Below are 26,550 nucleotides of genomic sequence, written 5' to 3' on the forward strand. Positions count from 1 at the left end.
TAAATTAGCTATCATAATGTTTTGTATTTTCAAAGGAGTATTTTATGTAATAGAACAAATAAATAAGGATAATTTAGGTATTATAAATAATTTAAATAATTTAGTGCAACTATATATATGAAATTTCATTAGTTGCACTATTCACGCGTTGGGCAAGTCGTGGCCACGTCAGCGCGCTTTGTTGACGTGACAACAAATCGCCCCCTTGTGGACACGATTTGTTGCCACGTCAGCAAAGCGCACTGACGTGGCCTCGATTTTCTGGCACGTCCCTTGACATCACGCTGACGTGGACATGATTTGCCGGAAAAAGCCTATTCCAGTAAATAATAAAATACCAGACTCATTTCGATAATTTTAAAAAAAATATATAGACTTTTTTTAGTAAATTGTCCTAAAAAATATGTCATTCTCGTATCTTCACAAGTGTCAAAAGAAGACACTGAGAAAGCCCATGAACCCACGAGGCCACGAATGCCTACATAATGGGAAAAGGGTAAAGATGTAGAGACACAGCGTAAGTTGTAACCATGTAATCTAATGGCTTGGCTCCACACTCCGCAATGAAACATTCCCGCCTAATCCCAATTTTGAAATTGAAATCTATCTATTAATTTCCCATTACTATAACTACTGCGGCCTTTTTCTTCTCCAAAACTCTGAAACAAGGCCGCTCAATAACAATGGCAAAAGCAAAGCCAGCAGTTGCTTCTACAAATAAGGATAAGGCTTCCCATCCTCCTTACCTTGAGGTCCCCTGTTTTCCTCTTCTTTATGCTCATCAACGTTTCAGCTTGTTTTTGTTTTTCTTTTGGTCTCGAGTTTGGGTTTTGTAATTGCAGATGATTTGTGAAGCAATATCGACGCTGAAGGAACGGACAGGGTCAAGCCAGCCAGCGATAGCCAAGTTCATGGAGGAGAAGTACGGCAAAATGCTGCCTCCCAATTTCAAGAAGCTGCTATCGGTTCAGTTGAAGAAGTTGGTGAAATCGGAGAAGCTTGTTAAACTCAAGAACTCCTACAAGATTTCTTCGACTGAAAAACTGAAGCTGGCCGTCAAAGAGACCCAGGAAAGGAAAGGCAGTGCAAAAAACAAGTCCTCAAACCCCAAAGAAAAGGCTGCAAAGAAAGTATCGGAGAAAAGCGTGAAGACCAAGAGGCTGAGTCAAGTTAAGACCCCAGAGGCTCTTAAGAAAGCAAAAAAGGATGTGAAGAAGGCGGTTTCGGGTTCAACACTGAAGCGCTTGAGTCAGGTTAAGACCCCTGAGGGGTTGAAGAGGAAGACCTCCAAGTAGCCAAAACAGGACATGGAAGTCAATGTTAGTTGACAGGTGAAGATGGTAGGGTTTCTTTTTTGGTTGTATGCATGTAGATATAGTTGTTTATTATGATGGAAATTTTTATTGGCTTCTTGTTCTTGAAGATGTCAACTTCTGTACTTCCATATATCAACTTACTAGTTTTGATGATTTTTGCAATGCAATTTGAATTTCGAAAGCAAAGATTGCTGCTGCTTTTTAGTGCTTGACCTCGGGGCATTGTTCGTTCCTACTACTACCATCGATCTCCCTAATTTGGCAACCCTGAATTTACCCTAGAAACAACAATACAGTTACTCATGTCATGCTCCAAGCATAACCAAATAGTGTTAGAGTTGAAAGGGGTGCTTATTGATCCTTTTTGGGCCACAACATCTGGCTGTACCGTAGGAGAAATGAGTTGACCTCTTTTTAATTCAATATGTTATGCATTCCCCAACACCCACCCATATCTGGAAACCTGGTTGCTTTCTTTATGAACACAAGTCTTCTACCTCTTTTTCCTATTTCTTCTATTGCTTCACGTGTAATATAAATCTTATGTCTACACTTTTACAATTTTTTGCCGTCTGCCTCCCAATCAATGCCTCCTCTTCTTTTCTTATATAAAAATTAATCATTTTATTAAAATAATGTCTTAACTATTTTTTATTATAAAACTAATCTTATTATGTGATTGTAATAGTGTATTTAATACTTTATTATTGTTGTTATAAATTATAAAAATAAAACAACAATTTAACTCTCTAGTTTTACAATAAACTTTATTATTATATAAAAGGACATAGATGATAAGATAAGTTCATAAAAGATTCGAGTTAGCTTTATTTGAGAAAAAGGGAAGTTGTATTGTGTTTCAATTAATAGGAAGATAAAGATATATGGTTATTCCACAAAAAGTGTATATGAACAACATGTGATTCACACAAACCCACCCCCTTCTCTTCATTATTATAAAATTCAAATGCAGTCCAGGACAAAATATTCCAATATTCGTGACGCTAACTCCTGATCGAAGCAATAAGATAATTACAAATAAAACCTTGAAGGTCACATTCCTATTCCTTACACCTTACTATTAATCACCACTTTCAATCCCATCCTCCATAACTTCTTCTATGTATGATTTTGAGTTGTACCTTAAAAAACTCAATTTTCTTATTTTACTATCAATTCATCCTCCTTATAACACTTTAGATTTTGCTGCAGAATGTTGTTATTGAGAGGAAATCGCTATAAGCTTACCATAGAATTTATATCGTGAATTTTCATTAAATACAAAAAATGGTGAGAATTATGTTAAAAAATGAAAAGAGGTGGAAATCAAATCAACAAAATTAAAAGACGTATAACAAGTGCATGTATTATTATTCTTATGTATATTTTATTTTACATTCTTTCATATAATTAATTATAAAATTCATAAATCTAATAAGTTCAACTAATCAATATGAATTATCAAATTAAAATAATTAATTTATAATCAGTTACTAAATTCAAGTAATCAATTTATAATAGTTTATGATGCTCCAAATTCATAATAAAATATTTAATTTTTACTTAAAAATTTAAACATATAGAAAGCTAATTTAATTATAGAGTTAAATGTTTATAATTATTGATTATGATTCTAGTGATATATTGTAATTTAAAAAAATTAATCGCCATTTTCTGACGTCAATAATTTGTCAAATATATAAATACTATAGACAATATGATTTTATTTATACCATTATTAAATTATTCATAATTTATTAAATATATAAATTAGAGGGTATTACACGTTTAAATGCATTCAAGACGTTATTTTTTAAATGGTTGAAATAAGTAAATACATTAAGTCATAAAAAAAATAAAAAATAAAAATAAATATTCGGTATTATAATTTTTAGAAGATCATATCACTAAATGCAAATGTTGTTCTATTTAATTTCAAAATTATGTGCTTATTAGTTTATTTTCTAATTAGATTGAAATTATTTTTCTTTCTAATGTTGAAAAGGAGAGGAATGCCATGGATGAATTTCTTTGATTAAAAAACAAAGGGATCAGACGACTAAAATATGTGTGGAGGTGGAAACGTGGAATGTACCACGCACATTGAATATGGACAGCGACACCCGTGAGAAATGCCGCTACATATTTATGATGCCAACCCTCTCTCCCATCTATATAGATATCTATACATAGCTTCCTCATACTACAACTATTATTACATCATTCATTTCTTTTCTTATTTTACCATATAGTTTTGAAATTGGAATTTACTATATAGTTTTCACCGTATATAATATGGTTTTAATATATATATCTTATCAAGCTTATACCAAATTTATCACTCTCTTCAACCTTCCACCCACCTCTTTTCTCTTGGAAAAAAAATAAGACCACCTTGAAGTAGGAATACTGAAATAGTGATGGAAGGTATTTCAGCGACCATGTACAAGAACTTGACAGGGTACTGGAGGAGGAGAGGCTACGTGAAGCTAAATGGTACGAGTGGAGCACGGCGGAGTCGGGTGGAGCTGGGCTCCTCACGGCGGAAGAAGTTCTGGAAGATCAGGATCAAGGCAAAGCTGAGAATAAGGTCGCCGAAGAAGTGGTTGGTTTGGCTACGTGATGCATACGTGAAAATGATGCTGGGGTTAGCCAACTCCAGGATGGTTAGCAGTGGGTATGGAGGTAGCATAACGGATCAAGGAATCGCTGCCTTTGGGAAGCGTCCAGTTAAAGAGTATGACGAGAAGGTGATCGTTGAGATCTACAAATCGTTGGTGATGGCTCAAGGTCAGTTGGTGCCTCGGGAACCAGGGAAGCTTTGCTCTGCCATCATCTGTCAACGCTGAAAATCAGATTAAGTAAAGGGTTTATTTTGAAGTATGTCAGATTATTTTTTGCCACAAAACTGTGGTGAAAATAGCAGTTATTAGTTCATGAAAATTACAGAAAGCACAGTTCCTAAAGAAAAGCAGATAAAATATGAAAATTCTTCCTTTTTTTTTTTTTCTAATCTCTCCAAAAATGTTGTTATTAAGTAAGGCATGTAAACTTGTTCAGTTTAGCAATAAGCTTTTAAAACCGCCTAAATGGTTTATGTGGGACCAAAAGAGGTTTTAATTAGTAGATGTTAACATTTTCTGATTTAAACATAATAAATGCATATTAGATGGCCAAAATATTATAATATCAAGTTAGGCTGCATTTTCTTCCACACAAGAAATTGTTTGAATATGATGTATGGAAGTGGATATCAAATCAACATTCTTTCATATCACCTTAATCAGGATTCATAGAATGGGAAGATGAAGACCAAATAAATGATGTTTTATAGAGAAGGTAGGGAAACTTTTTAATGTTTCGTTTGACTCAACCCCCAATATTCAAGGTTGGTGAGGCCTTGCCGTTGATGATCATATAATTCCTTTAGTTTTAGGTTTTATGAAACATATCATTTCTGATTTCACAATCTTTGGTTGCACCAAATATTATAGCATAAGAAGCTTTCTCTAAAGATCCAGTTACCATGGGTTTCTACACTTAAGGCATCATACCTATATTCCATTATATCCAAATCAGAACAACGTGGCATGGTTTAACTTGAAACTTTTATTTTCCCATCATTCCAAAATATAATTTTTTCTCAGCTACAACCATAAGGCATGGAGAATTATATAAAAGTAAGTCCATATATCTAACTTTATTAGAATATGTAGATAAAAATCATAAGTTAATCTTCACCTTAAACAAATCATATTTGTGATTCAAGTTCCGAATAATATGGCGTCATGGATGATGTGGTCGCCGCTGGCTGCTACCGTAAAAAGATGATGAAATCCATCCGCCCGCCCCACATAAATGCGTAACAAAATGGAGGGTCCCCAAAACTCAGGTCTCATTCGTTAAACTTATAACTTACCTATCAATAATTTTTTGAGTTTTCATACTGGATCCATCTTTTTAGAACATCAAGATTCAAAAGGTTACCGTCGCATACATAGCATTTAAAATATGAGAATTGATTGAAATATATATTATTACACATAACATCAAAACTTAAAATGTGTTCTCCTAGGTTTTTGTGTCTCGTTAGATAGAATTTCTTTTGCAAATGTGATCAAAATGATTAATATTTAATGCATCATCATAAACCATTATTAAAAGATTTATAAATAAGGATAAATTTATTAAAGTATAATTAAACATTAATTATTTTTCATTTCTTTAATATGAATGGCAAAACAATTTTTTTTAGTAGAATATAGACTGATTTTATAAATCACTGCAAACACAAAAAACTGAGAAAACTCCCAGAAAAAGACAAAACCAGCTGTCCCTCATAAAGCAATAAAATTGAAATGAAAAGACAAGTGAAAACGTAAAGCAAATAAAGCAATAAAGAAATGAAAAGGCAAATAAAACATAAAGCAAAGCCGCAGTGATTCATATCCATCCCAAAACCAGCCAATATGGTTCTCTCTGAAAAAAAACCTTTGTAAGAGAGAAAACCCGAAGCTTTGAACAAACCCATGGAGATTCAACAGAACCTTCTCCAATATAAAAGCCAAACTTCATCCAAAATCTAAGTCACCTGTTCCCATGCAAGCCAGTCCTTCCTTACCACTTTCTGAACCATCTCCGGCATGTCGTTCGTCCAGATCCGGCCAACCCCTATCCGCCGACCCTCCATGGCCAAAGCATGCGCCGCCTCATTCACTTTCCGAAGCACAAATTTGAAGGTAACTGCTCGAAGATCCTTACTTAACTGATGTATATGGAAGATGATCGGTCTGATAATCGACTTACCTAACTCCCTGCTTCTGACATTTTTAATTACAGAGAGTGCATCCCCTTCCACCTCCACCCGCCGGAGTCCCATCTTATGTGCAAAAATTAAAGCTCGCTCACACGCCCGCGCCTCCGCCACAAAAGCATCTGCTACATTACTGACCAAATAAGTTTCCCCTCCAATTACCTCCCATTTATGATTCCTAGCTAAAACTGCTGTTGTAGCTAACCCCGTAGCCTATGAAAACGAAGCATCAAAATTAATCTTGATGATACCATCATTCGGTGGCTTCCAGAACTCTTTCACAGCAGGTCCAACAACAGAACTGAAATTCGCTGTATGGAAACTTAGTTCTCGTGCATATCCACGAATAAAACCTAGGGTTTCCTGTTTTGAGAAAATAACACCTTCATGGACTACCTTATTTCTACAATGCCAGAGGCTCCACAATGAAATAGCAATAAGATTTTTGGTGCTGTTATCAACCGCCAAAAAAGTTCTAATAAAACTTTCTTTATGCTCTAGTGAATCGACAGGAGGATGAGTCTGCACTTTTAAATCGTCCCAAATGTCTTGCAAAATAGCACACGTCCACAAGAGATGAGAAGAAGATTCCAGTTCAGTCTTGCACAGTGGGCAGACTGTTTCTTCGCACAGTGTTCGTCGTGCCAGATTTCCGTAGTGAGGCACCAGATTATGGAACAACCGCCATACATGTATTTTAACTTTTGCAGGAATATCTAATGTCCATATCCCCTTATAAAAATTTTTGTACACCTCGTTTTCAGAGGATAAACTAGATTTATTTTGTAACAAATCTGTAACAAGGGCCCTGTAACCACTCTTGACCGTATATTCGCCCGTGCCATCGAATTTCCAGACTCTTATGTCTTCTGGTCTACTGACAGAAATAAGGATAGAGAGGATTCTACTCGCTGTTTCATTATCAACTAGCTTATGAATGAGCTCAGCGTTCCAGGTATTGTCCTCAATAAGATGATCAACCGTTGTCCATCTAGATCTAATTTCATGACCTTGAATTTTGTTGTTTTTGTTCCCAGGTAACCAGGGATCATTCCATAGATTAATGCGGGTTCCATTCCCCACCCGCCACACCAGCCCATCCCGAATAACTTCACGAGCACTGCAAATGCTTTTCCAGGTAAATGAGGGGTAAGAACCGACCTTAGCTGTTAAGATGTCTGAATGCGGAAAGTAACGAGCTTTAAATACTTTAGCTAAAAGGCAACTGGGATAATTCAAAATACGCCAAACCTGCTTAGCTAACAAAGCTTTATTGAACAGAAACAAATCCCTGAACCCCATTCCCCCTAACCATTTTGGTCTACAGAGAGTTTCCCAAGTCCTCCAATGGATCCCCTTTGACGTTTTATTATTAGTCCACCAAAATTTATTCATAATTCCCTCAAGTTTTTGACAGACAGCCTTTGGTAAAAGAAAACATTGCATCACATAAGTTGTCAGAGCCTGCAACACCGACTTTATGAAAACCTCCTTTCCCCCCATTGATAGATAACGCACATTCCATCCGTCAACCCTTTTCCGGAATCTATCCACATAATTTGCAAAAGCCCATTTTTTCTTCCTCCCTACCATCATCGGCAAGCCTAAATACTTCTCTGGGTTTGAAGCCACTCGAACATCTAGCTGATTTACAATAGCCGCATTTGTCTCATCTTTCACGTTAGCTCCAAAATAGATAAGCAACTTATCAAAGTTCACCCGTTGACCTGACGCCTTTTCATATTCACAAGTAACCTCCCGGACAATTCTTGCTCCCTCAGGAGAGGCATCTCCAAATAAGAGACAGTCATCCGCAAAAAACAGGTGGTTCACTGCAAATCTTTCCCTTCCAATTGTTGCTCCCACCATCCTCCCTTTATTTCTTGCATCATTTATAAGGGCTGAAAGCCCCTTTGCACATATCAGGAACAAATAAGGGCTAAGCGGATCTCCTTGCCTTAAACCTCTAGAAGGGGAAAACCAGTCGCCATGGTAGCCATTAATACTAACCGAGTATGTCACAGAACACACGCAATGCATAATTAAAATAATCCAATCGTTATGAAACCCTAAATGCTTCATCATACCTACTAGGAAATCCCACTCAACACGATCATGATCATACGCCCAGTTTAAGCGCAAAATGACCTTTTTTACCACGTTTCTTCATCTTTAATGAGTGCAGAACTTCATAGGCAATTAAAAAGTTATCAGAAATTAGGCGACCCGGAATAAAAGCCCCCTGGGCTTCATTTATACATCGTCCTAACTTGCTGCTCATACGATTCACCAGCACTTTCGGAATAATCTTGTAGATCACATTACAGAGACTTATCGGTCTGAATTGAGTCATATCATTTGGCTTATCAACTTTTGGATTAAGAATAATGCGTGTTTTATTTATTTCTCCAATCTCACTCTCTCCCTTCAAAACAACTAAACAAAACTTGGAAACTTCCGAGCCAATAATATGCCAGTATCGTTGAAAAAATACTGCATGAAACCCGTCAACACCAGGTGCCTTCAAAGGTGCCATCTGCTTTACTACTTGCACGATCTCGTCCTCAACAAACTCCTGTAGCAATTCGTCATTCATACTCTTCGTTACCCTTTCCTCAACTAAACCAAATAATCTGTCATCAGACTCCACATCTGATATTCTTTGTTAATAACCATAAACCCTAAATTATGTATGTAAAATCTCCAATCAGGGCACAATTGTTGATCGAATAGACTACAATATCCAAAATGTTGCTACATCAGTCGAGGAGGGCTTCAAACAGCTCCAGCAGGTGTTATATATTTCTGACCAATGCTTGCACGTCCACATAGGCCAACACTCATCCCCTAAATTCCCCTCCCCAAAACTCTAGATACCAAAGATCACCTCTTCTCATTTGTGTATTCAATGTGTGCATTAGTTGTTATGCGGTCCCTCAGTTGTTGCAATTTTAACAAAACTTGAGAGTTGTGTATGACTTGTATTGGAATTGCAGGCTGAACCAACACGGAAGAAGGGAGGGATGGTGCTGTGTGCGACAGTGCTGGTTATTTTATGCTTCATCATGATATAGTCCTATTGATCCTCAAAGAGTTATTACTATGATCGGTTTAGGGTACGGTACTGACAGCAGCTGAGACCCTAGTTTCACATGATTCATCATGTATTTATGATGTTCCCGAGTAAGATGGAGGCTGATGATAATAAATATAAACTGCGTTGTAAATAGTTTCGTAATGGTAATGCACTGTTTTTTTCCATAGAAAACTCATTTTTAACGTTGTAATGAGGCGAGTTTGTTTTAGTTGTAATGATTCATTCTTTGTGGGAAATTCTCTAACTAATGAAAAAGTGGAATGTATTACAGTGATCGTCTTGTCTGCCTTGACCTCTTGGTATTCTAACTAATGTAGTAGAATATAGGTAAACACGGATCTTGAATTTTATTTCAAGAGGGTGAAACTTCTAATTTTGAACGATTTTTTTTAATGCAAAAAAGTGTCGATTCTTCTTAAATATTTGTTTATCAAACTAATTAATTTAATATTTTTTAAAAAGTATAAACGATTTTACTTTAAAAATACTAAAAGAAAAAATCACATTATATAAAATTAAATATTTCTTTTCAATATACAAAAAAGAACAACTAATACTATACTAAGAATTTCATAAATATCATTATAATTCCAAATTTAAAATTTTAAAAACTTGGTCGTACTTCTATTTCTCAATACTAAGCATCCTAAATTGCATATCCGCTTTTTCATAAGATCGAACTCATCAATGATAGAATCTATTGAAATTTCTCGAGCTATTTCTTTTTCAATTTATGCCATCAAGTAATCTAAAAGAAAATCATCCTTCGTTCTGTTGCAAAGCCTTGTCTTCACAATTTTCATGGCTGAAAATGCTCATTTAGTTGATGCAGTAGATACGAGAAGAGGATAAATACTTGACTTATTTGTGCTAGCACTTGACACAACTCAGCAACTGTAGAAGCTTTCTGCAACTCTGTGCTTTGATGAGCATCAAGTTGAAAATGCTCCAATTGAATCTTCATGTGTAGCTTTTCTTACTCCGGAAATTGGTCTGGATAAAAATCATTCATAAGCTTGCAGATACTTTTCACCTGAAAAGCTTTGTAATTATTGTGTGTTAGAATTATAAATTAAGATATGATATAAAACTTAAGAAATTATAAATCAGGATTTGTCATGTCAAATCATCAAGAACAAAATAAGAATAAAACTAGATTCGGAAGCGTACCTGAACCCACGAATTCCTTGAAGTTTTTTCGAATCTTGAGGATTTGATCTTCCAAATTAGCACACAAGAAATTCAGATAATATTTGCTCTCTCTTTCCTAAGGATGGGATATTAGAAAGTAATTAAAAAATAACTTTGACACATTAGCCCTAATTCCTAATTAGCCCATCATTAGTTAAAAAATAATTAGAACTCAATTACTAGAGTATCTACACATATTTGACTCATACTTTATTTAATAGTTAAAGCTATTGACCTTAACCAAATTAGATAACTTTTAATTTTGGCTAAACTATCATGATAGTAAATAATAACATGTAATTACCTTTATTATATATGTGATGTCCATATTTTCCAACATCGTGTGGATCCAAAGCGAAGTTAAAAACAAGTAACTCTACTACCTCATCATTAAAGTGAGAATTCATTTATGTTAGCAATGAATCAATACCAACAATGAATATATCAAACTGATAGTGAATGTATCGATTCGGGAATAACTTATATCGATCCGGTAAAAGATAATTTGTATTTTTTTACTCCATGCTTTCAGTCTCAACATCAAACTCCATTTTTTTTTTATCTTGGCAGTGCCGGCAACTTACCAAAGGAAGATAATTCCATAGCAAGACATACAAATCAAAATACAATAAAATCACTAACCTAATATGTATGGGTATGAGCCAAATCAATTAATTATGGAATTTATCTTTAAAGTTCATATTGAGCCTCTAAGTTTAGTCTTTCAAGGCCCATCATACATTAATATTAGATTATTGTTTAACCAATGGAAGTGAATGTTATATAATTTAGACAACAAATCTAGAATACATGATAATTTATATATATAATTTAAAAAACTGAAAATTGCAATGAAAGCGGCAGGTAGCGAATGTTATATAATATGAACAATAAATAATTTATATCTAAAATCAAAAGAAGTGAAAATTTTAAGGAAGTACAAATTTCATCGTCAGCATCGCGTGTTCCTTAGTTTCAAAACTACCTTGCTATGATGAATCATATTGGACCCAATATATGATGAAGGAAAATAATTTGTCATCTACCAACAATACAATAATAATTACTATAACCAACCTTCAAGTTAATGCCTTCTGTTTCTTTAGCTTGTTCATGAACTTATGGAAAGGTTAACCTTCCCACTCTAAGGTTTCTATCGTCATTGTATTTAGCCCAAGTTTATCTTAGATTTAATTAATTAATTACTGTACCTATAAGATTAAAAATTTGATGGAAACGTTAATGGAATTGGAGGCTGCCAATCCTACCACTTTGGAGCTCCGTCTAAATCTAAACTTATGACGAAATTCTTTTTTTTTTTTTTCTTTTAAGCATAATTTCGATTCTAAATTTTAATTTTTCATTTTTCTAATCATGGTTTTCTTTAAAGATGTGCTACGAGGAATCAACATCATGTCTCCATGTAAGCATGTGCATAAAGGCAAAAAAAAAAAGGAAAATTTTTGAAGTGTCATTGTCCTTCAAACTTGTACCATAATTAACACTGCAAGTTTTGAGAGTTAAAATTTAGTGTGGATGGGGTGTTAATCGTACTTCCAAACTCAAATCTAATAACATAGTTTTAGAATTTACCTTAGTTTACACCTAGCCTGAAATATTGTGTCTATCATGTTGGAATTTTTTGAATCAATATTTTTCATATTTTAAAGAAAATAAAAATGTTCAACTAACTCTTGGCTTGGAACGAGCAAGCTAGAAACAGACCACGCCAAGCTCCTGTTCCACCATTTTAATGCCCTTACTTAGGTTATAAGCTTATTTATCCATATCAAAATCCATTTTTCTAAAACTTTAAATTTTATATATTTAGCATTGAAAAATGATTTGTAATTTTCAAAAGTTTCATTTTATTAGAATAGTGTAAGGAATAAATAATAAATTAGTAAATTATGTGCCCATCACTTTCGGTACTTAATAGTAAGTAAGTGGGCCTTGTTTGACACATAAACGAAAACCGGCCTAGCGAAGTCTGGGTCTTGGAGGCCAGATGATCAGGCAGCCCAATTAAAACTGGTAGCACTAGATCTAAGAGATGTGATAGAATATTTTGGTGATAAAATTAAACATATATAATATTAAGAGATGTGTGAAAAACACTACAGATTAAAATAATTTTAAATTGATGCACGGGTTAATGGTTAAAAAATAATTACAAACTGTTTGGTTAATCAGATTAATGCTTAAATATACTATACATTACAAATTATTTGTAACACTACATTCTAATTTGTATTTAAAATATCGTGCAAAGAATGCACAATTTATCAGTTTAAAATTAAAATAATTTGTAATTTTTATATCATCACTTAAATCTTTGTATTCCATTGATTTAATAATTTGTTTAATAATAATTGAGTAAAATGTTTGTATACAAATTTAATAAAGTCGACTCTTTTTATATATTAAAACCCAAATCATTTGTAATTTGTACATCACTTAAAAATCAATTATTTATTTTAGTTGATAAATGATTTGTAACTGTTTTTGGCATAAAGATAAATATGGGTGGGTCGGGTTTGGATTTTAACATTTTCATCCGGTAAAATTTTAAGCCCATTTCTCGGTTCGAACTTAAAATTTTAGTTGAACCTGATCTGACTTATGAACACCTTTAACCATATCGTCCTATCTAATAATTAAAATATTAGAGAGAACCTAATTTTTCAATTGATTTGTAATTTATACAAAAATAAAAATAAAAATCGCCAGACATTAAAACATCCGCTTAAAGTAAACCAAATCAAAATCCACTAACAACCAAATTAGGATGGCTTATCCAAAAGGTAAACCATACCAGGAATTATTATTTTCCATTAAATGTATACATTATCAAATGGGTTACCCCAATTGGTTCAATAATGCAAAGATGGTGAAAATGTCGCATTAATATTGCACGTCTATTTTTAACTTTGATTTGATCAAAAATTTAATTGATTCTGCACCCACAATTCAACTATATCATAAAGCCAGCGAATCATATCCATATGTCGGAAACCTGCATCTCCATTAATAATTATCTTTCTCCAGTGAAGTTTAAAATGTGGAGTCCAAGCTGGAGAATGTAAAGACTCTTTAAAAGACTGAAATTGTACGGACCGCGGAACACGCTTTACCAAGCATTGTAAAATCATGCTCAATTACGTTGGTTGGGCTGCCACCACAGTCACAGCTGTAGTGGGCAACATATTTCCCGGTACACCGTTGTACCCTCAACGCCGACATATTGGGTACACCTGGTTTTTCCTTGTCAACCCACGTGGCCACAACCTATTGGTGGTAGTGGTACTGTGGCAGAGGGGCAGGCCTCTCTTGCGTTTTTTTCTGACGGGAGAAGACAAAACTCACTAGATTTTACTATTAAAGCTTTGCCTTTTTAGCCACTTCGGTTGTCGTGTAATTTTGTTTTTAATTTATATCTTACATGTTAAATGTGTGACAGAATGACAAAGAATAGTTAATGTTACGACATTGTGAATAAAAATATTTGGGGATAAATTAGAAGATTAAGGATGGTGCAAGTGTCATGGCAATAATTATGGTTTCATATTATGTTCTACAATGTCGTCATGACATCCCATTTGATACTGTAGATGGAACCTGAGCTTTGAGATGAGAAGTGTTCGAGGGTGGATCGTAAAGGACAAACATTAAGTAAAAGCAATGAGTGAGTAACATGGCGTTAAGTCATGAGCGAACGAGATCGAAAGAAATGGTGATTCCATGCAATGAGTTGGGACAACGATCAACTCATGTGTAAGGCAAGTGTGTTTGGAGAATGCTACGGGATGACCTTGGAGTGTCAGGTAAGAAATGTGTCCCTATTTCAAACATTTTAATGTCTTTTTTGGACCGTAACTAAAAAAGTTATTAAGCTCTTTAAGGGACAGTGATAGGTGTCATTGTGTTAACTTTTCCCCTCTCACTAACCTTAGCTAGTTGTTGGGACTTTCTTGATGTAAATGAGTTATCTTGTAATGATTCGAAAATCAATAATATAAGTGAGTATTTTTTTTTCCTCCTATTCTCACTCCAATTTTAATACACGTTGAGCTATTACCATCTTCAGTCAACCTTTTAAAGGGCCCTTAGTCTTGTATCAAATGAGGTGAATTGAATATCTCCACTACCATCTCTGTATTATTTGATTAAAGGTTCAATGTATGTAAATGTGTGAGTTTTTCTTTAAATTTATTTTAGTTGATTTGTTTTTTAATTAATTAGTTAATTAAAGATAATTAACTATTTAATATTTGTAACTTTAAATATATATTTTTTAAACTTTTTAATATAATAATGTATACACGTATTAACTAATAAGGCTTTAAGCTTTATTTTATGAGTGATCAAATAGATTAAAATGAAGTTAGATTAGATTTACTTTTTAATGAAAAAGTTAGATTAGAGACATAACAAAACCGAAAGTGGATATTTAAGAACAATGCGGTTGTTCGGTCGTTGAGCCGGGATTTGGAGGTCAGGGTGGTCCATACGTTTAGAGAGGTGAATAGAACTGCAGACGCAATGGCAGCAATGTCTTTCAATGGGAATGTTGGGTTTAGTTTTTTTTTTGTTCAGTTCCACCTGATGAGATTTTAAATGTTCTGCATGATGACAGTAGTTTAAATGTTGTTTGTTTGCTTTCATTGCAAAAAACCCCTAAAATTTTGTATAATGAAATCATGGTCTAGCTGGATAGACTTGTACCGTGAATGGTGTACTGTGTATAACAAAGAAAGTCAATTTGTAGGCGAAAAAGAAAATTATAAAATAAAAAAAATCAGAGTGTGAATTGCACTTTCCCGTCTCCCAAAATAAAAAGAAAAAAAAGGAATTTCCGTTTATAAAATGATATATTTCATCCAATTGTCTAACCTTCTTTTTAAGCTAATTTTCTTACCATACATGCGTGGGGATAAACATCCAACAACATAAAAACGTCGGAATTTAAACCAAGCCATGTCATCTCTTCTTATATTTTATTATTTAATTTAAATATAATTTAACTGATTAATAGTAAAAAGGGGATGAGTGACGTGTATAACTATCCAAGTGTACCAAATGTACGTGGTGGGCTCGGGATACAATCGTCATTCTTGTTGAAGGCAAGGACAACCATTTCCCGGTTTATATTATATCTTTTATCCATTTTTTTAATAACATGAAAAAGAATTATGAGAATTATTCGAGGTAACAACGCCTACATTTATTCTATTAAAACTAGGCAGGATGATATCGTAAATTCAAATTGTTTTAAGTTTTTTTTCAATTTTTTAAGATGTTTCTTTAAGTTAATTTATTTTTAATTAATTGTTTTTTGAGGTTAAAAATAAAAAATTATGTACTTTTAAAGTTTTAATTATAATTCATCAATAAAAAATATATTTAAAACAATGAAAGGTTAAGAGGCCAAATCACTTGAAAATGCAAGGTAAAAGAAAAAAGCATCGTCATATGTTTTTTTTCAATAAGAGGTTTACGATACAATCATATTTGATTTCAACAGAATGAATATCAGTCGCTATGTTAATTTGAATTCCACAATATTAGGGTAATTAAAAAATAAATCATATTATTTCGATAATTAATTTTTGTTTGGAAAAAATCCCTTTTATCTTTTCATCATATTTTTTTGTTTTTGTTATGCTATTAATAATTTTTTTCCTAAAGTTTATTTTTTTTAAGTTTGATCTTGGATATCTACGATAGAAGAAAACGCGAAGCTAAGGGAAATTAAAAGAAAATATCTATTCATCTTGCCCTCCATCTTTCTCTCTATTTCAAGCCTTTGCCTCTTATCTCTCTCTTGGGTCACCCCCATCAGCTTCTCTAATTGTGAAAAGAGAGGGCTAAAAAGTGAAGGGAGTGAGAGGGTTGGGACGGTGGCACACGGTAGCACCGGGCCCTCTTATTCTACGTTCTGGTTATTTTTTCAGCGATTCTTTTCTATAGTATATATCTTTCCCAACAAAGGTCGCTTCGTTCCTACGGCAATTTCCAATTTGACACAGAACCCAAAGAAAAAAAAAAGGCGATTCTGAGCTTTGCTTCTTTCTTCATATTTATTCACTCTACCCTTTTGAACTCTGGCGGACCGAAAAGGAACCTTATCGTTCTTTCGATCATCCCTCTCTATAATCTTACCATATTGGTTTGATTTCAAATCTAAAAAAATAAGTGGAGAGGGATTTACAGAGTTAAGATGCTTTGGATAATGCAATTCCCTGGCTTCTTTTCAGCTGCAATGATGATGATTGTTCTCTCTCCTTCACTCCAGTCGTTTCCCCCAGCTGAAGCCATTAGATCCTCTCACCTCGACAGTTACATCCGGTTACCGTCGTTTCAGGTGTCCACATCACCAGACTCACAGGACGATCGATTCTCTTTCCGAAAGGCCTTCGAATTTCGCAATGCCGATGAATGTGGCTTCGCCGACCACAAAACCACTGGCGTTTGTGATCCTACTTTGGTGCACGCGGCTATAACACTAGATGTTCAGTACCTCCGTGGGTCAATCGCTGCCGTTCACTCCATTCTCCAGCATTCATTGTGTCCAGAGAACGTTTTCTTCCATTTCCTTGTCTCAGAGACCGATATGGAAACCCTGGTTCGATCAAACTTCCCCCAATTGAAATTCAAGGTTTATTATTTCGATCCTGAGATTGTACGAAACTTGATATCGTCTTCAGTTAGGCAAGCGCTTGAACAGCCGTTAAATTATGCTAGAAATTACCTAGCGGATCTGCTAGAGCCATGCGTACGAAGAGTGATTTATTTGGATTCTGATCTGGTCTTTGTTGACAATATCTCTAAGCTATGGAGTACTAACTTGCGCTCACGAACAATTGGAGCACCGGAGTATTGTCATGCCAACTTCACAAAATATTTTACTAACAGTTTCTGGTCGGACGATCGATTTTCAGGAACTTTCAGAGGAAGGAAACCATGTTATTTTAACACGGGGGTGATGGTGATAGATCTGGTGAGATGGAGACGGGCCGGGTTCACTAGACGGATCGAAAGGTGGATGGAGATCCAGAAAAGCAACCGAATCTACGAGCTTGGTTCCTTGCCGCCGTTCTTGCTAGTTTTTGCGGGCCGCGTTGCGCCCATTGAGCATAGATGGAACCAACACGGGCTGGGTGGGGACAATGTGCGGGGAAGTTGCCGAGACTTGCATCCGGGTCCGATTAGCCTCTTGCATTGGTCCGGCAGCGGCAAGCCATGGCTTAGGCTGGATTCAAAAAGGCCGTGTCCGCTTGATGCCCTATGGGCGCCCTATGACTTGTACAGACACCCACATTGAAGTCCCAGTTGGCATAGTCCTCGGTAAAAATTCCTACCCAGACTGTTGTTTCATTTTCTCCAGTTCGTCATTTCATCTACATTATTCTTGCGTCTTGTTTACTATGATGAATTGATGATTGATGATGACTACTCCATTTTTTTTGTTTTTTCTATTGTATTTTATTAACTAATTTATCAATCCATTTGTATTCTATTTGGCCAGCTTTTTATTTTCGTCTTTTTTATTTAAAAGGAAAAAAAAGGAGGATAGATATTGAATGGGAAGTAAGGCATTTTGGCAAAATATGGTTGGTGTTTTAAGGTTTAGCTAGCGGCATTGCTCTATGTGTATCAGTATAAGCGCACCACCTCACCTCACCTCACCTCGGTGGACAAGGGAATGTGATTTCTTTCTTCTTGTATCCAGTTGGTTGGTTCATTTTCAGTGGTGGCCGAAAAGGACCTAATTGAAATGGGAGTGGAGAACTAATTATAGGCTTTGGAAGGATGTTTTGGTCAAGCCTCTTGCTTAGTTGATGGAGTTTTGTAAAATTTTTATTCGGGTTGCTTTGTGCTTTTATGTGGTGGCGGCGGAAGGCTTGTGAGCTACCAACCTGCTCACACTGTTGCTTTGCGCACCCACAAATTCGCCCTTTAGAGTCTGATTCTTGTGTTTATTTCTTGGTAAATTTTGTTGTTTTTATTATTTCATTATCCAAAAAATAAATTATTTTATTATAATGATTAATAATGAGCGGTTGTTTAAAAGAAGCTAAGATGTCGAGCTAAATCCTATCATAATATGGCGGCATCGGTGGGACCCAGATGTCATTGTAGCGTAGGAAATGTCCAAAGTAGGAATGGGAAAAATCGATTTCTTTGGCCCTGCCCACACGTGGCCAATTGGGTTCTATTTTTTGTTCAACACAGCACAGGTAGCCAGTCAGTTTGGATCTTTGTTAGCGCCCTATGATATTAATCCTTTCATGTTCATCGTTAATGTTATAGCTTAATTGACTATGTGGCATCATGCGAGCGGCCGGCCTTGTCTTTGAGATATACCTATTATCTATGATGCAAAATAAAATTCTTCTATAATTTGATTAATTAATTAAAGTTTGACATGGACATAGTTAACAGCTGCTGCTGGGCCTACATGGTTGCTGGTGGTGAAATCATGAAAGTCATCAGATACTAATAGCTTTTGACCTCAATTGTTCTAATCATATGCTAATCCCGTTAGTTTTAATCATTTGGCGAGGTTCGATGATTCTGGAAGGAGAGGTTTATGGCTTTTACATAATTTGGGTATTGTTGCAGGCTTTAGCTGCAAGTAGACTAGCTAAGTGGGACAGATTACCACATGAATGATTGAATTTCTTTGCCACTAACCTACGTTATAAACATGTTCTTGTGTGGGGATGCATACGTACGCCTAGCATTTTATTTAATTAAGTGAGCGGGAATTTCAGCTTTTGTTTCACTTTGTGTCAATGTACCAGAAAATATCCCTTGTAGCCTGCTTTTGTCATGAAATGGAGAGAAAAATACCTAATTCGAAATTGGAACTCATTTAGTTTATAGAAGATTATGGATTTAACATTTATTTGGCAACTTTGTTTGAGCCATGTGGATTCAGCCAGGCCGTGGGAGCTCTTGAGTTCAGTGGAGCCATTGAAAAGTATTGACGCAATGCCATGAAACAGAAGATAGGACAGTGGGTAGAAATAGAATAGATTCTTGTGGGCAAGCATGCAACAAAAAGAAAGGTTTTAGTAGGATAAATGAGAATAAAGTGCCGACGGAGCTTTATCATTAAACAATGGTGTGGGGCATCAGAACAATTCTTTGGAGGGACTTAAAAGGCTGTCAGGGGTGGGAGTAAGAATGGATTTCCTGTCCTATGTTAACTGAATGTATACAGATTTTGGATTTGAAAGCAGGTTTTGAATAAATGTGAGAAAGATCATTCATAATGCTGCATTCTTCAAGTGATTTATTAAACCTAATCAAGCTATGGGGTCATAAGAAGCATGAAACTCCAAACATAGCAAAATAAAGCAAACATTAAATGTGAAAATTTAAGTCATAAGAAACCTGACCTTGAGGCACTCTTATCCTATATCTTGAATCATTGATTCTAAAACAAGGTGCTATTACTGTAGACCTAGAATCTCGTGTGGTAGATACATTGAGACGCTCTTGTCCTGTACCTTGAGAGTGTACCCTTTGCAAAGAGTATCACCTCTTTCAACCATAAAGCACATCCCTTCACTGATAGCCAAAAACAGCAAGGGAATGGCCCTCCTAACATGAACATGATGAGGTCTGGTTCGAACCAGAGCATTCATGGCTCCAGCGGCCTTGCTTTTGATCAAGACGTCACCTTTTCTAGCTAACGAGACATACGCAGCCTTGTATGAAGTTGTATTGGGGCAATCAAGTTTTGTCATTCAGATTATGCACTCGTAAAATTGTTCTGCATTCCATCATAACATAAAGGATTCAAGTAAAAAAGGAGCCCAAAGGCAAACAAGTTGTTCATTAACTATATACAGAGTTTAAATTGGAAAATTAATTAAATAAACATGTTTTTCTTTCCTCCCGACATTTATTAATTATAATTGAAGCATGTATCTGATTTACTAATAACAATTTCAAGCGTCTGTTTTATTTTGATTAAAAACAACCAATTAATTATATAATGTTTTTTTTTTTTTGAAAAAGGAGCAATATATACGTGTCGTGTTGTCGATGAGTATTTGCCTCTCTTCTCCATGCAAATGTCTCACTGGGCTACTAACTGAATCTTATTTTATGCAGCAAAATTAACTTTAAAATTTATTTCATACACGTGGTTCAACAGAACCTTGCCAACCATCTTCAGCATAATTAGTGTAATTATTCATGATTTCTCAAAAGAGAAGCATAGAAAAAGAAGAGACTTGTTCATATAGGACGACATGCATGACCAAACAAATTTAAGAAAAATGATAAGAATCGGAACATATTTAATTTAATTGGTCATATAGTATATGAATTAACTGAAACGACCTTTTTTTATTGTATGTTTAGTACAGATCTTATTTTTTTTAATATTAGCAATAAAGGGTACTCTTTTTGGGGTTTTCATTTTAATATGGGCTTTTGAGGAAACAGAAGGCCCGTATTTCAAGAGGACGAGTCACCAAACGAGCCGGAAGCTTCTAATCATGGGCCCCTCTGTTCCATTTTTTTTTTAAATTACTTTTAAACTCCTTACAACTTTTAGTTCGAATTAACGTCTTACGAATATTACGTGGCAGTGAATTTTTAAACGGTGGTTAAATGAAATATTACAAAATACAAAATTATAATAAAATAAGGGTAAACAACATTAGTAGTCACTCAATTCTTGTTAAGTTTATTTTTTAGTTAGTCAATTATGAAAAATTATAAAATACTCCACTTAATTATTTAATTTTTTCTTTTTGGTCATTAACCATTAAATGAGAAACGTGGTAGCTTTTAGGTTTGGCATAATAATAACTTTAACCCTCAACATTTATAACTTGTATCAATTTACTATTAATTCTAAAATTGAACCCTCAACATTTACACATAGTGTAATTTGATCCTTTTATAGTTCTGCTTTTCTTTGTGACCTTGCCGATATTGTTCATGCATTCGATTCAATGAAAAACAAACAACAAGAAACAAAACGACTTAAATTTTGAAAAATAGTCAATTCAATTGCTTCAAAATAAAAAAGGATCTGCTTCGTTAATTCAATTCGATTGTAATTATTTATTGAGTTTTGGTTTGCTTCATCCTAATAGCAAAAATGGATTAATTATCATTGAGATTTGAAAGATATCAAATTCTTAGTTATTTGAAGGATAAGGAAAACAATGTATTTGAGGATTTTTTTTTAATTTAATAATAAACAATTTTTTAAAAACATATATATAATTTTGCTTTTTTTTCTAATTTAAACATTGTGTATTAAATCATATTTCATATAAAAAATAGGATAAAATTAGGTAACATATGAACACTGAGGGCTAAATATTTAAAAGTTAAGATTAAATTGATATAATGTGTAAACATCAAAAACTAAATTTATTATTATACCAAATTTAGAAGATAGTAACTGAAAAAGAAAAAAATTAAATAACCATTTTATACAAAAAAAAAAAAAACCTTAATGATGCAACTGTAATTTACCATAAAAATAATTGCATCTCTAATTTTAGATGCTCGATATGAACTACAAGTTGAAATGATAATTTTCTTTCTTATTTTTTAATTAGGGTAAATTAGTTGACTAAATTATTATTGAGTTTACGTATTGGTTATTTAATTTTAAAAAGCTACAAAATAGTCGCTAAATTATTTGAATGTTCTCTTTCCCCTTTTTTTCTACAATTCAGTTTTTTTCATTAAATAATTTTGAATGTCACGAATCTCTAAATCAAAATTTAAATAGCTTTCTTCAAATAATTCAATTACTTAAAGGAAATCTTTCAAATAATTCAATGACTATTTTATAACTTTTAAAATTAAATGTCCAAAACATAAACTTACTAATAATTTAGTGATCTTTATGTGAAGCTACAAATTTCAAAAACTATAACCATAAAAAAATGAGGTAAATTACTAAAAAAAGTCCTATTTTTTAAAAATTTACCGAAATGGGCCCGGTATTTTATTTTTTTGACCGTTGGGTACTGTTCACGCGCGGGCCGAAATCGCGTCCACGTCAGAGCGAGATGCTGACGTGGAAGGAAATCGCGTCCTTGAGAGCACGATTTCCTTCCACGTCAGCATCTCGCGCTGACGTGGACGCGATTTCCTGACGCGTACTCTGACATCGCACTGACTTGGACTTGACTTCCCGGAAAAAGGACCATTCCGGTAAATAATTAAAAAATGGGTCCATTTCGGTAATTTTTGAAAAAAAGGGCTTTTATTGGTAAATTGCCCAAAAAAATGCTTTAAAAAACAATAAAACTCGGTCATACAAGTTAGATTAAAAAAAGAGAGTAAATTACTAAAATGATCACTTTTATTTGCCTCAAGTTGCATTTTAGCCACTTATGTTTCAAATGTTACATTTTAATCACTTACGTTATTGCGTTGTAACATTTTAGGCACTAAGCCGTTAATTGTCGTTAACGGTGTAACATTAAGTTGACATGGCACGTTAAATTATTATTTCAAATGAAAATTTTAGGTTAAATTCTACAATTGGTCCCTATATTTTTTTTCATTTTGAGCAATTTAAATTTTTTTATTTTATGTTCTTTTAACTTTCATTTTTTTCCTTTATTTTCCGTTCTCTTTTGCTTCTCTCTCTGTTTTCCTCCCTTCTTCATTTCTTTTAACGTAGTTTTTTCATATTTTCCATTTGTTAAAACTAGTCTATAAGCTTGCCTCACTCGAAAAAAATTAAATTGTTCAAAAAAAATAAAAGTATATGGACTAGTTTTAACAAATAGAAAATATAGAAAAACTACGTTAAAAGAAATAAAGGGTGGAAAACAAAGAGAGAAGCAGAAGAGATTGGAAAATAAAGAAAAGAAATAAATTAAATTGCTCAAAACAAAAAAATATAGGGATCGATTGTATAAATTAACTTTAAAATTTTTGTTTGAAATAATAATTTAATGTACCATGTCAGCTTATAGTTACATCGTTAACAGAAATTAATGATTTAGTGACTAAAAGGTTATAGCACAATAAAGTAAGTGGCTAAGATATAACATTTTAAACATAAATGACTAAAATATAATTTGAATTAAACAAAAGTAACTATTTTAAGCAACAAAAATTTAAGCAAGTAAGACCGGCTCTAAAATAAAGCAAAATTTGAAAAGAACAGAAAAATAGAAGAAGCAAATGAAAGAAGAGTGCAAAGACCGGTTCCCACTATTTTACTTATGCCAGCCAAGTTGCAGTGAAGAAGAAAGGGAAACATAGCCGGCTCTCCATTTACCAATTCCATTTCTTTAAACCCATTTTCTCACTTAATCAAACCAATCTCTCCACTTTGAATTCCTTCAAAACTATTTCGTCCCTCTCGAATCGAAACCACATCATCAACCATGGCTGTTCCCGCCCAACTCCATTCTATCATCTTCTCTTTCATTTTGCTTTTGCTTTCTCTCTTCGACACTTCACTTTCTCAACCCCAGACCCCTTCCCCGGCGCCAGCACCACCTCCCCCCTCCGACTCATGCAACGGGATCTTCTTATCGTACAACTACACTGGAGGCCATGCCCTCCCTCCCACCGACCCCACCAACCAAGCCTACCGTTTCGAGTCCACTTTAACTGTTCTCAACAACGGACGTCACGAGCTCAAGTCTTGGAGAGCCTTCGTTGGGTTTCAGCACCAGGAGCTCTTGGTCTCTGCTTCTAACGCCGTTTTGGCCGATGGGAGTTCCTTCCCTGCTGAGGTTGGAAACGGTACCGTTCTCGCCGGCTTCCCCATCAATGACCTTAAATCGGCTGTGGAGACTGCAGGGGACAGGGCACAAATGGAGGTTAGGGTCGGTTTAGTGGGTACTCAATTCGGTGTCGGAGCTCCGGATGTTCCCATGCCGCTTAATATTAGTCTCGTTAACGATGGGTATTCTTGTCTTAACGCCACCAATGAAGGTCTAATATATTTTTTAATGAAAATAGTTTTTGTGATTATTTTTTTATTCAAGAACTCTAATTGGTAACATAGTAGGTGAAATAATTCTATAAAACAGAGGAACCTTAAGGAAATTTGCTGTTCTAATTAATTGTTGAAAATGATAATTTGTAGCTTTACGTAATGAGAAAATGAAAACATCCCCATGATTAAAAAAACTCTGCTGTAAGAAAACAAACTCTAAATAATTTCTAGTATAAGTTTTGTCGAAAAGTCAACATTTAAGGCTTTAATGCATGAATACATTTCAACTTTGACCTGTTATATGTATGTTAATATTTTGACCAGATAAACCCTAAGTTGCACTCAGAATTAATATTTCTTTTATGAAAGTCTAAGGAAAGTAATAATATATATATATTGAAATGTGAAAACTTGATATGTATTCCATTGATATATTTTACTTTCTTGTTTAGCTACCTAATCTGTCTTAGGAATTTAAAACTTGGAAATCTACCTGCAATTCTATTCATTGTTGAGTTAATTTTTGTGGGTTTTCAATAGGGAACAATGTGATGCATGTATGCTGCATTCAAGATGATATAAACTCTGATTCGAACAATGGGGTAAATGATGAATTCTTGGCCAGGCAAGAAGGTGATCTTGTAATCATGTATGACGTGATAAGGACATATAGTGATAATTACTGGGCTCAGGTTTCAATTTCAATTCATAACCCTCTTGGTCGCCTTGATAAATGGCAATTGAGCTTTGATTGGATGAGGGAGGAATTCATTTATGCCATGAGAGGAGCTTACCCTTATGTTGTTGATACAACAGACTGCATTTTCGGCAGGCAAGGTCAGCACTACAAAGAAATGGATTTTTCGCAGGTATTGAATTGTGAGAGAAGGCCAACTATTGTTGACCTGCCTCCCACAAGAGCCAATGACTCGATCCTTGGAAGAATTCCCTTTTGCTGTCGAAACGGGACCATTCTGCCTCCTTTAATGGATCCTAGCAAGTCTATATCATCTTTCAACATGCAAGTCTACAAAATGCCACCAGACTTGAATAGAACAGAGTTAGTTCCACCTCAGAACTGGAAGATCAAAGGCACTATGAATCCGGAATACGAATGCGGGTCTCCGATACGAGTTACCCCGAGTCAATTCCCTGATCCAAGTGGTTTGCCATCAGCAACAGCGTCAATTGCTAGTTGGCAAGTGGTTTGCAATATAACACAATCCAAGCAGGCAGTTCCAAGATGTTGTGTTTCATACTCTGCTTTCTTCAATGATTCTGCTATTCCATGCAATACATGTGCCTGTGGCTGCAACAGCAACCCAAGCCAAACCTGCAGTGCAACAGAGCCGGCTCTACTTCTACAACCCGATGCTCTTCTTATCCCTTTCGAGAACAGGACTGCTGAAGCATTGTCGTGGGCTGATATAAAAAGACGATCAGTTCCTAATCCATTGCCTTGTGGAGATAACTGTGGAGTTAGCATAAACTGGCACTTATTATCAGATCATAAAGATGGATGGACTGCAAGGATCACTCTTTTTAACTGGGGTGATTCTAGCTTTGAAGACTGGTTTGCAGCAGTTCAATTGGATAAAGCAGTACCAGGCTTTGAAGAAGTCTACACCTTCAATGGAAGCAAGTTGCTTGGCTCCAACAATACACTATTCATGCAAGGTCGTCCAGGTTTGAATTATCTTCTAGCCGAAACAGATGGTGCCAAACCGAAAAAGGATCCACGTGTTCCCGGCACTCAACAATCAGTTATCTCTTTCAAGAAGAAGTCCACACCGGGAATCGAAGTGGCCGCCGGTGATGGGTTCCCGACAAAAGTATTGTTTAACGGAGAGGAATGTGCACTTCCCACAAGACTTCCTAGCAAAGCTCCCATGGTCAGTGGTAGAAGCAGCGTTTTTGGCTTTCTAACACTTGCTCTTCTATTGCTAATGCAGTAGTGACCGCATTGGGACAAATTTGTTATTTCAACTACTCCAGATTCTTTTTCCAGTTGCCTTCTTAGCCTCGATACCTCTGGGTTAGAGGTGGATTTTTAGCATTGAACTACTACTGCATATAGAAAACTTTTATGGTATTGCTATAGCATATATTCAACCATTCATCCATTTGTTTGCAGTAAGTGTAATCCTTCACATGTATGAAGACTTTTATCGCTAATATAGAA

General features: G+C 34.8%; 4 protein-coding genes across 5 annotated transcripts; all 4 read left to right on the forward strand.

Annotated features, from left to right (window-relative positions):
- Positions 1-514: 514 nt before the first annotated feature.
- LOC107912347 (histone H1) lies at positions 515-1,469 on the forward strand. Its single transcript, XM_016840474.2, has 2 exons — positions 515-752; positions 843-1,469. Exons 1-2 carry the CDS (start codon positions 684-686, stop codon positions 1,293-1,295), a joined length of 522 nt encoding a protein of 173 aa, XP_016695963.1. The 5' UTR covers positions 515-683; the 3' UTR covers positions 1,296-1,469.
- A 1,924-nt stretch (positions 1,470-3,393) lies between these two features.
- Positions 3,394-4,505, forward strand: LOC107912348 (uncharacterized). Its single transcript, XM_016840475.2, has one exon. The coding sequence runs from the start codon at positions 3,737-3,739 to the stop codon at positions 4,163-4,165; it is 429 nt and encodes a 142-aa protein (XP_016695964.1). The 5' UTR covers positions 3,394-3,736; the 3' UTR covers positions 4,166-4,505.
- An 11,638-nt stretch (positions 4,506-16,143) lies between these two features.
- Positions 16,144-18,490, forward strand: LOC107912349 (probable galacturonosyltransferase-like 7). 2 transcript variants are annotated; one of them, XM_016840478.2, is made up of 2 exons: positions 16,144-17,764; positions 17,946-18,490. In XM_016840478.2, the coding sequence occupies exon 1, from the start codon at positions 16,638-16,640 to the stop codon at positions 17,739-17,741; it is 1,104 nt and encodes a 367-aa protein (XP_016695967.1). In that variant the 5' UTR covers positions 16,144-16,637; the 3' UTR covers positions 17,742-17,764; positions 17,946-18,490. The 2 variants fall into 2 exon arrangements, with proteins under 2 accessions (XP_016695967.1, XP_016695966.1); XM_016840477.2 differs by having other exon boundaries at positions 16,146-17,764; positions 17,976-18,490.
- Positions 18,491-23,547: 5,057 nt separating this feature from the next.
- On the forward strand, positions 23,548-26,428 carry LOC107912350 (COBRA-like protein 7). Its single transcript, XM_016840479.2, has 2 exons — positions 23,548-24,364; positions 24,909-26,428. The coding sequence occupies exons 1-2, from the start codon at positions 23,809-23,811 to the stop codon at positions 26,321-26,323; spliced, it is 1,971 nt and encodes a 656-aa protein (XP_016695968.1). The 5' UTR covers positions 23,548-23,808; the 3' UTR covers positions 26,324-26,428.
- The last annotated feature ends 122 nt before the right edge of the window (positions 26,429-26,550 follow it).

Source organism: Gossypium hirsutum, chromosome D11 (genome assembly GCF_007990345.1).
Source record: "Gossypium hirsutum isolate 1008001.06 chromosome D11, Gossypium_hirsutum_v2.1, whole genome shotgun sequence".
NCBI classification, from domain to species: Eukaryota; Viridiplantae; Streptophyta; class Magnoliopsida; order Malvales; family Malvaceae; genus Gossypium; species Gossypium hirsutum.

Bases quoted from the DNA above. Each gene is read 5' to 3' on its own strand.
- LOC107912347 (XM_016840474.2), top strand. From the start codon at position 684: ATGGCAAAAGCAAAGCCAGCAGTTGCTTCTACAAATAAGGATAAGGCT. The intron at 753-842 runs GTCCCCTGTTTT...TTGTAATTGCAG, and splicing joins CCCATCCTCCTTACCTTGAG to ATGATTTGTGAAGCAATATC.
- LOC107912348 (XM_016840475.2), top strand. From the start codon at position 3,737: ATGGAAGGTATTTCAGCGACCATGTACAAGAACTTGACAGGGTACTGG.
- LOC107912349 (XM_016840478.2), top strand. From the start codon at position 16,638: ATGCTTTGGATAATGCAATTCCCTGGCTTCTTTTCAGCTGCAATGATG.
- LOC107912350 (XM_016840479.2), top strand. From the start codon at position 23,809: ATGGCTGTTCCCGCCCAACTCCATTCTATCATCTTCTCTTTCATTTTG. The intron at 24,365-24,908 runs GTCTAATATATT...GGTTTTCAATAG, and splicing joins TCTTAACGCCACCAATGAAG to GGAACAATGTGATGCATGTA.